At 43.1% G+C, this 15,939-nt stretch overlaps 1 protein-coding gene across 3 annotated transcripts in view; it reads left to right on the top strand.

Annotated features, from left to right (window-relative positions):
• Window positions 1-4,356, top strand: part of cpne5a (copine Va) — a 54,590-nt gene extending 50,234 nt beyond the window's left edge. For all 3 annotated transcript variants that reach the window (XM_088368727.1, XM_088368728.1, XM_088368730.1), the window contains one exon: window positions 41-4,356. In XM_088368727.1, the coding sequence (XP_088224853.1) occupies window positions 41-226 (186 nt within the window). In that variant the 3' untranslated portion in view covers window positions 227-4,356. The remainder of the gene's footprint in view (window positions 1-40) is intronic.
• Window positions 4,357-15,939: the final 11,583 nt, after the last annotated feature.

Raw genomic sequence — 15,939 nt, 5'->3', positions numbered from 1 at the left:
CAATCATTTTTTTATTTGTTGTTCTTCTCCGCTGTTCTAGTTTGTCCCCTTCAGGGACTACATGGACCGGGCAGGCAACCACGTCCTGAGCATGGCCCGGCTGGCCAAGGACGTTCTGGCCGAGATCCCCGACCAGCTCATCTCTTACATGAAGAGCAGAGCCATCAAACCCAACACCGCCCCACCGCCACCGTATTCGCCCCGCTCCCAAAACGACGCCGTGTGAAGCCAGTCACTCTACTTCCTTGGAAGGGGAGTGGCCTGCTAATTAGGAGAGATGAGACTCCTTTCTGGAACAGCTTGAGATTTTCAGGAGCTCATGGCGGAGCTTTTATTGCTTGCTGTCCAAGTGGACAATGAAAAAACAGGACGAGGGAGGGCGTAAGTATATTATTAGAATGTGCCATCTTGTAGTATCATGTTTGTGATACCTTTTGCAATTAATGGATCTAGAGAAATCATGCATTCTGGTTTACTGCATTTGCGGTGGGCTTTTAGACTGCGGGGGTCAAATGTCCTGTAGATTTCCATCCTATATTTTATGGCTTGTCTCATTGTAATATTGATCAAATCCACCCCCCCACCAATAGCAATTTCTATTTTGATAAGGACTGTATTATATATCTTTAAGGGGAAAAAAGCATGTGATGAAAAAAATATATTCAGCAGTGTATGGATTGTTTTGGAGCATTTTTGAGTGCAAGTTGCTGTGTTGCCATATTAATATTGTTTCACCTGTTTCTAATACTTCTATCGAAACATTGCACTAATTACTACCCAAGGCAAAAGCACAAACGTTACAATGTGAATAATAAGCTAAATATTCCAGTTCGCCAAAAGGATGATATCACCGTTCACATTTGCATCTTTTTCTTGCTCATATAAAAAAAAAAAATGCTAATGTTACTTCACTGACCTTTCACTAAGCCTGCAGCAGCGGTTGGCTATTCACAGTGCTGCCGTGGACAGACTTTTAAAAGGCTTCTGTCCATTTTTTGAACACTCACATCGACGGAGTGATGCCAGTCCCACGATGAAAACGGATCTCGCGCTATCACCTAATTTCCCGTTGCATAGTTTTTGAAGTGATCGAGTGTCTACGAGGAAATTCTCTCTGACCCATTATGGTTCTTAATCATCACATTGAGCAATATAATGCAAATGCTACAGCCCATTGTATGTTATTTCTCAAATGGTTAACAGGTCAGTGGTACCTCAGCCAGAGCAAGACCCTAAATTTGTGGGTGCAACCTCAATGCACTGAGGAGTCCAGGAACCTCGATATTAGGAGCAAACAAGTAACCCTTACACAACATACTAGAGCAACCCCAACCCACCAGCAAATTGGTTGATTAACCGAAATTATAAATTAACTGATTAACCAATGATTATGAAAAATACCAATAATTGATCAACCTATTAATCCATTAAACCACCTACCAAACCAAAACCCAATCAATCCAATAACTAACCAACCAATCAATTGACTAATCAATTAACCAGTGAATTAAATAATCGACTAACCAGCTAACCAATCAATTGATCAATCCACTTTTGCCTAAACAAACAAACAAGTGATTTACTGACTTAATCAGCGAGCCAACCAGCCAATCACGACCCAACAAATTGATCCTCCTTAAGAGCAATTGACCAATCTAGCAAACCAGTGGAGTCATCTTATAAACTTTATTGACCACCAAAGAAGTCCAAAGAGTGCAAGTGAGGCGTGCGAGGTACCGCTGCATTTCACTAATTTGCTTTAACCACATGATTCTATTCAATCTCTCTCAGTCACTTGATCCAAATGTGCCTACAAATATGGAAACATATCCAAATTTATTCAGCCAGGTGTTATCGTGCTACATGGAAACTGTGGCTGAGGATCAAACTGTTGAAGGCGTCTCACACACATTTGTAGACTTTTTATACTCCCTGCTCATCACTTATACAATAAATATTATGAACAGTTTAGCTGAGCCTTGTACAATACTCCAAGTCAAGACCTGTTTACAACTCAACTGTGGCTGTTGAAAAAGTTAGCACTTGTTGGCTTTAGTTGCACAATAACAGAAATGTGTCATTTTGTCCACTTTGTTTTGTTTCGGAGACAATTTTATTGTAATACATCCATACTCTTACAGCCTAGAGAACCTTTCACTTCTATTCATTGGATATGATGTAATTCGTCATATGTACGAATCCGGGTGTGAAATGAGACTACGCGCTATTATGAATACCAGAATACCTCGACCAAAAGCTATTCAAGCAGGTCAACTCAATTAAACAAAATATGAATAAGAATGCGTACAGTTTTACCCTCCTGTTATGTTGTGTGTCAAACGGCACAATTTGAAAGAAACTGTTCTTTTCAGTGTCCTTTTAAAACGGGTGAATGGCTTATATTTCTGTATCAATTGGTGATAAAGCATAGGCTTGAGTCTCAACAATAGTCTAACACACAAACTACGAGAAGCAAGGGGATGGGAACTGATGAAAATTGATTCAGTCTGATTCAATTATCAATTAAACGATTCTCATTGCATAATTGGATGAAATAATGCAATTAAGACAAATTGATATATGACAGACAGCCCTCGACTCTTTGCTTATCAGTATGGCACGGTCATTCTACACAGGATAAACAATAAACTGTGTGTAGAGGTGACAATTGGGAATTTTGTGATTCTGATTCATTCATGAATGTGATTCCTAATCGATTCTCATTGGGTAAGAGAATGAAAAAGTAGTTGTGTTACTGTCTGAGATGCTAAGAAGAATCGCTAAGCGGAATCCTCACGCTAGCAAACAAATGAGTCCAAGGAATCGAACGACTGGCAGCTATAAAGAAACAGGTTTTTGATTCCCGTTCCTAGTGCAGTGTGGGGGAAAGTATAAGAACCCTGAGGCGAATTACTTTTACAAGAGCTAATCGGAGTCAGGGATCAACCAACTTGGGATTCAGTCACTGTGATGAGATTGGAGGTGTTGGTCAAAGCCGCACTAGCATGGAAAAGACACACAGCAGTTTTTAGTTTTCTATTCTCGGGAGGCATCGCCCGATGTGAACCATGCCTCGCACAAAATACCATTAAGAACTGTCAAGTTGCATTAAGATGGAAAGGGTTTCAAAAGCATCTCTAAAAGCCTTGATGTTCATCAGGCCATGGTTAGACCCAAGAGAGAGCCCTGAGGGTTCACATTTTTTTCCCCACTCTGCAATGTGAAGGTTTACATTGTGTACATTAAAAACATGGACGCATAATTGTTTGTGTGCTATGAGTTATAGTTTAAGACTGTGTGTGACTTAGATGAAGATCACATCACAGGTGTGGCAAAATCCGGGTCATTCCAAATGATTTTCTTGCAACAAAATATTTTCTGCCGCTCCGTTGACTGCATCTGCTTTATTTAGTACGCTCAAACATGCAACTGTTGTTTCTTTTTTATATATATATATATATATTTATTGCCTGATAGAGATGTAACAAGCGACACTTATGCAACTACAAAGCATTAAATGCTGAAGGAATATTATTTTCATTGTAAGTCTGAAGATGTCAGTCCTTCATCGGGACTGTTCTTCTGTCATTCTGTACATAAGGCCCACATCTGGAATGTTCCACGCCCCAAAAAAAAAACAGTCAAAGTTGGCAATTTTAGACCTTGTGCATGCGTGTGTGTCGGCCTTCATTTGAGCTGATGAGCGCGTCGGCCATATTGCTTGATTCGTTCTTTTGGAGATAACAAGTAGCCGGATGGAGCGTGTGGCATCTGCTCTGCTCACCTTTGACGAGCATACCGTGCGGCAGTGGTTCTGACAAACTCTTACTATGCACATTTTGAACACTATTACTGTGCTTCTATACAGAACAATGCAAAGAGGTACTTAGTGATTTTAATTAAATGTATCACACATAGATAATAAAAGTCATACCTATTATATATATACCTATTATATATTTGAAAATGTGCAGTTCTAACAAATTAAATACTAACTTTAAAGTTAAATTCAACTGAACAGTACTTATCAATTGTGCTGGAGATAAAACAGGGGAACAAAAGTTTAACTTAATGTAACATTTGAACATTTTATTTAGTGATTCTTTTGGGTACCACTAGAGGGAGTCAACTGAACCACTGCTGCACAGTATTGTGTGGCTTCTCGACACCTCACAGAATGTTTTTTTTTTGTTTTGTTTTTTTATCTCGGCTGGTTGCCGTCCCTCTCCAGGTCTCTGACTTGCATGCTGATTAATTTCCAAACCAGGTGTTGGACATGATTGTCGTCATGCTGTGGTTTGTGAAATGCTTTGTAATGGATTGCCTTAACCTGAGATAAAAGACAAATGTCGATCACTTTGCTCTGTCATCATTACATCTAACGACAGGAGGGACAATTTATCCATACTACTAATCTCACTCAATCTCTGTGTTGTCCTCGCTTCTATATTGTTGACTTTGAATTCTCAAGTATAATTAAGTGCCAGTTTGACTAACTTTATGGCCACCACACTGCTCCAATGCACAGTTAAATTTATGCCATACATGGAAAGTTTCCAGGAAGAAGGATCTGTTCTTGACAAAGCAAGTGTTGGAAGGCATTGAATTCCGAGAGCAGGCGTTTGCACAATGCCAGGTAAAAATCCTTCAAGAGGCAGTAGCGCCCCCTCTGGAAAAGCAAGTTAAAGGTTAAAACATACCTGGCCAAATTCAGATGTTATTGTTGCCAAAATATCAAATTAGAAATGAACCCTCTACTCCCAACTAGATCTGTATTTTGTAGGGAGATTTGTGTTTTGAAACACATTCTAAGCACCATATAATGAGATTTTCATTGCATTGTTGCATGTTTTATTTATATGGCTGTAAAGCCCCCCTGGGAGATGATGACCATTACTTTCTTGCAGGAAAGTCTCTCCCTCAGTGTTGTTGCTGCCCCTAATGAAACGTGCTGTGACCAAATCAAAACGTCCACGTGGGAACCCGGAGACTGCAGTGGGAGTCATAAATGAGTAGTTTTAGCTTTACATAGAGCTAAAAAAAAAAAAACTCCCCTGACCACCCACTTTGTCCCAGAACAATAACAACCGACCAGGATCCCCCCACCACAAAAATTACAGCTAATAACATAGAATTAGGCTCAACTTGAATAGAAGAGTTCACATACACAATACTAGAAAACATTCTTCTCAATGTCTATTTCACCCACTTCTACAGAGCTAGCTATAGCCGCAGAAGTGATTTTCAACTGGTGGGTTGTATTCAGACATTTTCAGAACAGACCAAGTACCCACATAGGGTTAAGGGTTAGTGGTTAGAGGTTAAGTGGTAGGGGATAAGGTTAGGGGTTTGGTTTGGTTAAGAGTCGTAGTATGGTTTCAGAATAATGTTAGCTTTTCAACCTAGGGGTATGGTTTTGACGTAAGGTTTTAATCTAGGATTTGGGTTTTGCAGTAAGGGTTAAAACTAGGGTTTCAAACCAGAGTTCGGGATTCATAGTAGGGTTTCGGAGTAACGTTAAGGTTTTAAACTCGATTTTGGGTTAGGATTACCGTTAAGTAGCCCGTGTGTACGTGTAGAGATGCGAGGCCTAAAGACTGATAGTGAGACTTTCCATACTTTTTAACCTAATAATAATTATTTATTACTATTATTCATTAATAATTAGTCTCTAAAAGAGATCCGTTTTTATTTGAAAGCTTGTTTTAAAATGAACCCTGTCAGCCATAGATGTCTATGAAACGTCCGGTCTCATAAAAACCTAATTTAAACATCTAAAACAACATCTGAACAAGCTGTAAGTTGTATAAATAATGCACAGAAGTTGTTTGGGTTTAACAAGCATATTGATCCGTACACGTGAATTGGTTATTTCTGTAACACTATATATATATATATATATATATATATATATATATATATATATATATATATATATATATATATATATATATATGAACGAGAGTGAACGAATCACTTCCTGCAATGATTCGTTCTTTTTTCAGTTCATATGACCTCACGTAGTTGGTGTGGTAGATGCGCGCTGCCTCCTGGGCGGGAAGTAGGTCCATTGTCGGGACCAACGGTTGGGATCGCGGGTGGCCGCTCAACCGCTCGGCAGGCAGGCAGGCAATCAAGTTAGTCGCGCCCCTGCAGCATCCGCGGCTGCCTTGCCTGGACTGCACTCGTTCGTGGTGGACTCAACTTTCAGCACCATGGAGAGAGGCGTGACTTCGCCTGCAGTCGAGCGTGTGTGGACAGTGTTGGTGGTTTTGTAGTGTGTACGTGTAGAGATGCGAGGCCTAAAGACTGATAGTGAGACTTTCCACTTTTTAACCTAATAATAATTATTTATTACTATTATTCATTAATAATTAGTCCCTAAAAGAGATCCGTTTTTATTTGAAAGCTTGTTTTAAAATGAACCCTGTCAGCCATAGATGTCTATGAAACGTCTGGTCTCATAAAAACCTAATTTAAACATCTAAAACAACATCTGAACAAGCGGTAAGTTTTATAAATAATGCACAGAAGTTGTTTGGGTTTAACAAGCATATTGATCCGAACACGTGAATTGGTTATTTCTTCAACACTATATATATATATATATTCAATGCGCATTACCGACACCTACTGGTTGAAGTCATATGAACTGAAAAAAGAACTAATCATTGCAGGAAGTGATTCGTTCACTCTCGTTCATATATATATATATATATATATATATACATATATACAAAAACATAAAAATCTATTTTTTTTAAATATCTAAATGAAATCTATTGGCGCAGCCAGCAGATTCTGGCCTTGGTCTTATATATATATATGTATATATATATATATATATATATATATATATATATATATATATATATATATATATATATATATATATATATATATATATATATATATATATATATATATATATATATATATATATGAACGAGAGTGAACGAATCACTTCCTGCAATGATTAGTTCTTTTTTTCAGTTCATATGACTTCAACCAGTAGGTGTCGGTAATGCGCATTGAAGCTGGTGCCTTCTCGCCGTAAAACAAAACGAAGAAGAAAATGACGTAAATTCCCGCTTACATTCAAACAGTAACGCAGGTGTCCTAAGGCGAGCTCAGGGAGGACAGAAACCTTCCGTGGAGCAGAAGGGCAAAAGCTAGCTTGATCTTGAGTCGTGAATTGCATTTACAACTGAATGGATCTGTGAGTGAGTGATTCGCATTTCCAGTTTATCGCGAGAACGGGTCAGTGAGGGAACAAATCCGGACTTTCCCGTTCGCGAACGAGTCAACGAGTGAACTGCCTTCCATTCCCCTCGTGCATCAACGGATCAGTCAATGAAGGTGTTGCCTCTCCCTCCTGGCGTGAACTGTGTAAGTCAGAATGTCGATTTACGAATTGCCAAGGAAAGAAAGAAGCACACACGGAAACGCCATTTCTTTTATGCACGTTTTCTCCAAGCTAACGGCTAACTTGATTGCATGAAGGGATGCGCCGTTATGCAAAAACGGGTAGATTTTGCTTCTCTTTGGGTAATCTTGATTTTATAAATTAAAATGATCGTGAGCAGCACTGGAGCCCCATTTCAACCCCTTACACTGAGTGCCAAGCAGGGAAGAAATGAGTACCATTTTTATAGTCTCCGGTATGACCCGGCCGGGGTTTGAACCCACGACCTCCCAATCTCAGGGCGGGCACTCTAACACAAGGCCACTGAGCAGGTAAACAACGCACCATACAATATAACACTTATAGTAGTTTTTAAATAACGTGTATGCATATGACGCTACTGCAATTTCACATTAGATTGCTGGTTTGAAATTTACTTGTATTATTATCATTGTTTTAATAAACATTAAAAACCTGTTAAAACTTTATTCCTTGTTTTTATTTTAGATTAGATCGAATCTTAGTGGGGCGTAAATATTTTATGAATTTTTAGAAAATTTGCACCACAGTTGCGCATGTGCTGCCCCATTTAACCATAAACCTCCCTAAAGATAAGGGTTAGGTATATCGAGCACGTCTTTGAGCTCAGTCCAGAGAAGAACTTGCCCATTGTGAGGTGTAAAGATGTAAATGGCTGAATCAGTCCAGGTAAGCAAATTTTGGTCTCCAAAATATAATAGTTTGGGGAAGGCAATTGATTGAGGGCTCTTCTGGGCTGGATTGTATTGTGGCTCATTTCTGTAAGTGATAAGAGGTAGCGGAGGGCAGTTGAGCACCTGTTTGAACTGCTGTGTGCTTAAAACCTAGGGTTATAGAGCTAGTGCTAGGGTTAGAATTAGGGTTAGAGATAGGGTTAGACCTAGAGTTAGGGTTAGGTTAGGGTTAGAGCTAGGGTTAGAGCTGGGGCTAGGGTTATAGAGCTAGTGCTAGGGTTAGAGCTAGGATTAGAGATAGGGTTAGAGCTAGGGCTTGGGTTAGAGCTAGGGTTAGGGTTAGACTAGGGTTAGAGCTGGGGCTAGGGTTATAGAGCTAGTGCTAAGGTTAGGGTTAGAGCTTGGGCTAGGGTTAGACAAGGGTTAGAGCTCAGGTTAGGGTTAGAACTAGGTTTAGGGTTAGAGCGAAGGTTAGGGCCAGTGCTAGTATTAGAGCTAGTGCTAGGATTAGGGTTTGAGCGAGGGTTAGGGTTAGCGCTAGATCTAGGGTTAGGGTAAGGGTTAGAGCTGGCGCGAGGGTTCGGGTTAGCGCTAGGGTTAGGAATATGGCTAGGGTTAGACAAGGGTTAGGGCTAGGGTTAGGTTTGAAGCTGGCCCTAGGGTTAGAGCTAGGGTTAGACTAGGGTTAGAGCTAGGGTTATGGCTAGTGCTAGGGTTAGGGCTAGGGTTAGGGCTAGTGCTAGGATTGGGGTTAGGGCTGGGGTTAGAGCTGGAACTAGGGTTAGAGCGAGGGTTAGGGTTAGCGCTAGGGTTAGTCCTAGGGTTAAGGTTAGAGCTATGGTTAGGGTTAGGGCTAGGCTTAGACTAGGGTTAGCGCTAGGGTTAGCGTTAGGGTTAAGGTTACAGCTAGGGTTAGGGTTAAAGTTAGAGCTAGGGTTAGGTTTAGAGCTAGGGTTAGAGCTAGGGTTAAAGCTAGGGTTAGTGTTAGAGCTAGTGTTGGTCTAGGGTTAGGGTTAGAGCTAGGATGAGGTTAGGGTTTACGTTAGCGCTAGGGTTAGGGTTAGTTTTAGAGCTAGGGTTAGGGTTCGAGCTAGGGTTAGAGCTAGGGTTAGGACTAGGGTTAGACTAGGGTTAGCATTAAAGCTAGGGATAGGGTTAGAGCTAGGGTTAGGGTTTGCTGGAGCAAGGGTTAGAGCTAGGGTTAGAGCTAGGCTTAGTGCTAGGGTTAGGGTTTGCTGGAGCTAGGGTTAGGGTTCGAGTTAGGGTTAGACTAGGGTTAGCATTATTAGTTTGCTGGAGCTAGGGTTAGAGCTAGGGTTAGAGCTAAGGCTAGGGTTAGAGCGAGGCTTAGGGTCAAAACTAGGGTTAGGGTCAGGGTTACAGCTAGGGTTTGAGCTAGGGTTAGACTAAGGGTTAGAGTTAGAGCTAGGGTTAGACTAGGGTTAAGGTTAAAGCTAGGGTTGGACTAGGGTTACAGCTAGGGTTAGGGATAGTGCTAGGATTAGGGCTAGGGTTAGTGCTAGAGCGAGGGTTAGGGTTAGCGCTAATGTTAGTCCTAGGGTTAAGGTTAGAGCTATGGTTAGGGTTAGGGCTAAACTTAGACTAGGGTTAGAGCTATGGTTAGGGTTACAGCTAGGGTTAGGGTTAAAGTTAGAGCTAGGGTTAGGTTTAGAGCTAGGGTTAGAGCTAGGGTTAGTGTTAGAGCTAGTGTTGGACTAGGGTTAGGGTTACAGCTAGGATGAGGTTAGGGTTAGGGTTTAGGTTAGAGCTAGGGTTAGAGCTAGGGTTAGGTTTGGTTTAGCGCTAGGGTTAGAGTTAGTTTTAGAGCTAGGGTTAGAGCTAGGGTTAGTGCTAGGTTTAGGGTTTGCTGGAGCTAGGGTTAGGGTTCGAGCTAGGGTTAGAGCTAGGGTTAGGGTTAGAGCTAGGATGAGGTTAGGGTTAGGGTTTAGGTTAGAGCTAGGGTTAGGTTTGGTTTAGCGCTAGGGTTAGAGTTAGTTTTAGAGCTAGGGTTAGAGCTAGGTTTAGTGCTAGGGTTAGGGTTTGCTGGAGCTAGGGTTAGGATTAGAGCTAGGGTTAGAGCTAGGGTTAGGTTTGGTTTAGCGCTAGGGTTAGAGTTAGTTTTAGAGCTAGGGTTAGTGCTAGGTTTAGGGTTTGCTGGAGCTAGGGTTAGGGTTCGAGCTAGGGTTAGAGCTAGGGTTAGAGCTAGGGTTAGTGTTAGAGCTAGTGTTGGACTAGGGTTAGGGTTAGAGCTAGGATGAGGTTAGGGTTAGGGTTTAGGTTAGAGCTAGGGTTAGGTTTGGTTTAGCGCTAGGGTTAGAGTTAGTTTTAGAGCTAGGGTTAGAGCTAGGTTTAGTGCTAGGGTTAGGGTTTGCTGGAGCAAGGGTTAGGATTAGAGCTAGGGTTAGGTTTGGTTTAGCGCTAGGGTTAGAGTTAGTTTTAGAGCTAGGGTTAGTGCTAGGTTTAGGGTTTGCTGGAGCTAGGGTTAGGGTTCGAGCTAGGGTTAGAGCTAGGGTTAGGGTTAGAGCTAGGGTTAGTGTTAGAGCTAGTGTTGGACTAGGGTTAGGGTTAGAGCTAGGATGAGGTTAGGGTTAGGGTTTAGGTTAGAGCTAGGGTTAGGTTTGGTTTAGCGCTAGGGTTAGAGTTAGTTTTAGAGCTAGGGTTAGAGCTAGGTTTAGTGCTAGGGTTAGGGTTTGCTGGAGCTAGGGTTAGGATTAGAGCTAGGGTTAGGTTTGGTTTAGCGCTAGGGTTAGAGTTAGTTTTAGAGCTAGGGTTAGAGCTAGGTTTAGTGCTAGGGTTAGGGTTTGCTGGAGCTAGGGTTAGGATTAGAGCTAGGGTTAGAGCTAGGGTCAGGACTAGGGTTAGGCGAGGGTTAGCATTAAAGCTAGAGCTAAGGTTGGAGCTAGGGTTAAGGTTAGAGCTATAGTTAGGTTAGCGCTAGGCTTAGACTAGGGTTATCGCTAGGGTTAGGGTTAGAGCTAGGGTTAGCGCTAGGGTTAGGGTTAAAGTTAGGTCTATGTTTAGGCTTAGAGCTAGTGTTAGAGCTAGGCTTAGGGCTAGGGTTAGTGTTAGAGATAGTGTTGGACTAGAGTTAGGGTTAGAGCTAGGTGTAGGGTTAGAGCTAGGATGAGGTTAGGGTTAGGGTTTAGGTTAGAGCTAGGGTTAGAGCTAGGGTTAGGTTTGGTTTAGCGCTAGGGTTAGAGCTAGGCTTAGTGCTAGGGTTAGGGTTTGCTGGAGCTAGGGTTAGGGTTTGCTGGAGATAGGGTTAGGGTTACAGCTAGGGTTAGAATTAGACGAGGGTTAGACTAGGGTTAGCATTATTAGTTTGCTGGAGCTAGGATTTGAGCTAGGGTTAGGGTTAGAGCTAGGGCTAGGGTTAGAGCTAGGCTTAGGGTTAGACCTAGGGTTAGGGTCACGGCTACAGCTAGGGTTAGGGTTTAGGTTAGAGCTAGGGTTAGGGTTAGAGCTAGGGTTAGGGTTAGAGATAGTGTTGGACTAGAGTTAGGGTTAGAGCTAGGTGTAGGGTTAGAGCTAGGATTAGGTTAGGGTTAGGGTTTAGGTTAGAGCTAGGGTTAGAGCTAGGGTTAGGTTTGGTTTAGCGCTAGGGTTAGAGCTAGGCTTAGTGCTAGGGTTAGGGTTTGCTGGAGCTAGGGTTAGGGTTTGCTGGAGCTAGGGTTAGGGTTAGCGCTAGGGTTAGAATTAGACGAGGGTTAGGGTTAGACTAGGGTTAGCATTATTAGTTTGCTGGAGCTAGGATTTGAGCTAGGGTTAGGGTTAGAGCTAGGGCTAGGGTTAGAGCTAGGCTTAGGGTTAGACCTAGGGTTAGGGTCACGGCTACAGCTAGGGTTAGGGTTTAGGTTAGAGCTAGGGTTAGGGTTAGAGCTAGGGTTAGGGTTAGAGATAGTGTTGGACTAGAGTTAGGGTTAGAGCTAGGTGTAGGGTTAGAGCTAGGATGAGGTTAGGGTTAGGGTTTAGGTTAGAGCTAGGGTTAGAGCTAGGGTTAGGTTTGGTTTAGCGCTAGGGTTAGAGCTAGGCTTAGTGCTAGGGTTAGGGTTTGCTGGAGCTAGGGTTAGGGTTTGCTAGAGCTAGGGTTAGGGTTAGCGCTAGGGTTAGAATTAGACGAGGGTTAGGGTTAGACTAGGGTTAGCATTATTAGTTTGCTGGAGCTAGGGTTAGGGTTAGAGCTAGGGCTAGGGTTAGAGCTAGGCTTAGGGTTAGACCTAGGGTTAGGGTCACGGCTACAGCTAGGGTTAGGGTTAGGGTTTAGGTTAGAGCTAGTGTTAGGGTTAGAGCTAGGGTTAGGTTTAGCGCTAGGGTTAGGGTTAGTTTTAGAGCTAGGGTTAGAGCTAGGCTTTGTGCTAGGGTTAGGGTTTGCTGGAGCTAGGGTTAGGGTTAGAGCTAGGGTTAGAGCTAGGGTTAGGGTTAGTGTTAGAGCTAGTGTTGGACTAGGGTTAGGGTTAGAGCTAGGATGAGGTTAGGGTTAGGGTTTAGGTTAGTGCTAGTGTTAGGTTTGGTTTAGCGCTAGGGTTAGAGTTAGTTTTAGAGCTAGGGTTAGAGCTAGGCTTAGTGCTAGGGTTAGGGTTTGCTGGAGCTAGGGTTAGGATTAGAGCTAGGGTTAGAGCTAGGGTCAGGACTAGGGTTAGACGAGGGTTAGCATTAAAGCTAGAGCTAAGGTTGGAGTTAGGGTTAAGGTTAGAGCTATAGTTAGAGCTAGGGTCAGGACTAGGGTTAGATGAGGGTTAGCATTAAAGCTAGAGCTAAGGTTGGAGCTAGGGTTAAGGTTAGAGCTATAGTTAGGTTAGCGCTAGGCTTAGACTAGGGTTATCGCTAGGGTTAGAGCTAGGGTTAGCGCTAGGGTTAGGGTTAAAGTTAGGTCTAGGTTTAGGCTTAGAGCTAGTGTTAGAGCTAGGCTTAGGGCTAGGGTTAGAGCTAGGTGTAGGGTTAGAGCTAGGATGAGGTTAGGGTTAGGGTTTAGGTTAGAGCTAGGGTTAGAGCTAGGCTTAGTGCTAGGGTTAGGGTTTGCTGGAGCTAGGGTAAGGGTTTGCTGGAGCTAGGGTTAGGGTTAGAGCTAGGGTTAGAATTAGACGAGGGTTAGGGTTAGACTAGGGTTAGCATTATTAGTTTGCTGGAGCTAGGATTTGAGCTAGGGTTAGGGTTAGAGATAGGGCTAGGGTTAGAGCTAGGCTTAGGGTTAGACCTAGGGTTAGGGTCACGGCTACAGCTAGGGTTAGGGTTAGGGTTTAGGTTAGAGCTAGGGTTAGAGCTAGGGTTAGGTTTAGCGCTAGGGTTAGGGTTAGTTTTAGAGCTAGGGTTAGAGCTAGGCTTTGTGCTAGGGTTAGGGTTTGCTGGAGCTAGGGTTAGGGTTCGAGCTAGGGTTAGAGCTAGTGTTAGGGTTAGAGCTAGGGTTAGTGTTAGAGCTAGTGTTGGACTAGGGTTAGGGTTAGAGCTAGGTGTAGGGTTAGAGCTAGGATGAGGTTAGGGTTAGGGTTTAGGTTGGAGCTAGGGTTAGAGCTAGGGTTAGGTTTGGTTTAGCGCTAGGGTTAGAGCTAGGCTTAGTGCTAGGGTTAGGGTTTGCTGGAGCTAGGGTTAGGGTTTGCTGGAGCTAGGGTTAGGGTTAGAGCTAGGGTTAGAATTAGACGAGGGTTAGGGTTAGACTAGGGTTAGCATTATTAGTTTGCTGGAGCTAGGATTTGAGCTAGGGTTAGAGCTAGGGCTAGGGTTAGAGCTAGGCTTAGGGTTAGACCTAGGGTTAGGGTCACGGCTACAGCTAGGGTTAGGGTTAGGGTTTAGGTTAGAGCTAGGGTTAGGGTTAGTTTTAGAGCTAGGGTTAGAGCTAGGCTTTGTGCTAGGGTTAGGGTTTGCTGGAGCTAGGGTTAGGGTTAGAGCTAGGGTTAGGGTTAGAGCTAGGGTTAGGGTTAGAGCTAGGGTTAGTGTTAGAGCTAGTGTTGGACTAGGGTTAGGGTTAGAGCTAGGATGAGGTTAGGGTTAGGGTTTAGGTACGAGCTAGGGTTAGGTTTGGTTTAGCGCTAGGGTTAGAGTTAGTTTTAGAGCTTAGGTTAGAGCTAGGCTTAGTGCTAGGGTTAGGGTTTGCTGGAGCTAGGGTTAGGATTAGAGCGAGGGTTAGAGCTAGGGTCAGGACTAGGGTTAGACGAGGGTTAGCATTAAAGCTAGGGTTAGTGTTAGAGCTAGTGTTGGACTAGGGTTAGGGTTAGAGCTAGGATGAGGTTAGGGTTAGGGTTTAGGTACGAGCTAGGGTTAGGTTTGGTTTAGCGCTAGGGTTAGAGTTAGTTTTAGAGCTAAGGTTAGAGCTAGGCTTAGTGCTAGGGTTAGGGTTTGCTGGAGCTAGGGTTAGGATTAGAGCGAGGGTTAGAGCTAGGGTCAGGACTAGGGTTAGACGAGGGTTAGCATTAAAGCTAGGGTTAGGGTTAGAGCTAGGGTTGGAGCTAGGGTTAAGGTTAGAGCTATAGTTCGGTTAGCGCTAGGCTTAGACTAGGGTTATCGCTAAGGTTAGAGCTAGGGTTAGCGCTAGGGTTAGGGTTAAAGTTAGGTCTAGGTTTAGAGCTAGTGTTAGAGCTAGGCTTAGGGCTAGGGTTAGTGTTAGAGCTAGTGTTGGACTAGGGTTAGGGTTAGAGCTAGGTGTAGGGTTAGAGCTAGGATGAGGTTAGGGTTAGGGTTTAGGTTAGACCTAGGGTTAGGGTTAGAGCTAGGGTTAGGTTTGGTTTAGTGCTAGGGTTAGAGCTAGGCTTAGTGCTAGGGTTAGGGTTTGCTGGAGCTAGGGTTAGGGTTTGCTGGAGCTAAGGTTAGGGTTAGAGCTAGGGTTAGAATTAGGGTTAGACGAGGGTTAGGGTTAGACTAGGGTTAGCATTAGCTGGAGCTAGGGTTAGAGCTAGAGTTAGGGTTAGGGTTAGAGCTAAGGCTAGGGTTAGAGCTAGGCTTAGGGTTAGAGCTAGGGTTAGGTTTAGAGCTAGGGTTAGGGTTGGAGTTAGGTTTAGACTAGGGGTTAGAGCTAGGGTTAGACCAGGGTTAACAAAGTACAAGGATAGACGTGGGTTTGGTAAACGGCTCTTTATTAAACAAAACAAACTTCCAAGCGTGTGGCGGCGTGGACTTCCAGACAGACCGGGCGTGCGTAATGGCCATGTCCGAGCCCCGCGCACCGTTCGCGGACAACCACTCGGCCGAGCGCCGGCCCCCAACTCAGTAGAGTCGGACCGGGCGTGCGTAAAAGCCATAATAGTTTTTCAAACCTTCTATGTCACTCCAAATCCTTAATTCCTTCAAACTCTTTGTCCTCCGTGTCACTTAGAAATGATCACCGCTAATGATGTCCTTGTGTGGGCACGTTTGTATGTAAACAACCGCCGCGCCGCGCTACTGACGTCACTTGAAATAGTAATCCATTGGTACATCACGGTTCTCCAAACTTTCTTTCTGCTGCTCGATTACTGTTTTCAGCTGCATATTTTACAACTTGAAGTTTGGAACGTGCAAAATATGAGTTTCTTTTTGGTGCCATTTTTCTTAAGCCCACCCAGTTGATGAGTCACGGCCAACGGTGAAATTTAGAGCGCCCTCATCCAGTTTCGTCTGAAAATATCATTTTTTTTGGTTGTTTTATCAAAGTCAAAGTCTGCTTTATCGTTGATTTTTTTTTTTTATATATACTAAGACACGCAAAGAGATTGAAATTACGTTTCCACTATCCCTTGGTGAGATAGTACACATGTGCATACAAACAACACAAAAAAACAAGAAGGCACAAACAATGAATAAATAAGAGTGTTGAATAAATGATAAATAAACAAATAATAATAAATAATAATA

This window comes from Syngnathus floridae, chromosome 2, assembly GCF_059516105.1.
Source record: "Syngnathus floridae isolate MCC-2025c chromosome 2, RoL_Sflo_1.0, whole genome shotgun sequence".
In the NCBI taxonomy this organism is placed as follows: domain Eukaryota; kingdom Metazoa; phylum Chordata; class Actinopteri; order Syngnathiformes; family Syngnathidae; genus Syngnathus; species Syngnathus floridae.
Note: the sequence above shows the minus strand (reverse complement) of the source record. Positions and strands in the feature narration are given on the sequence as shown.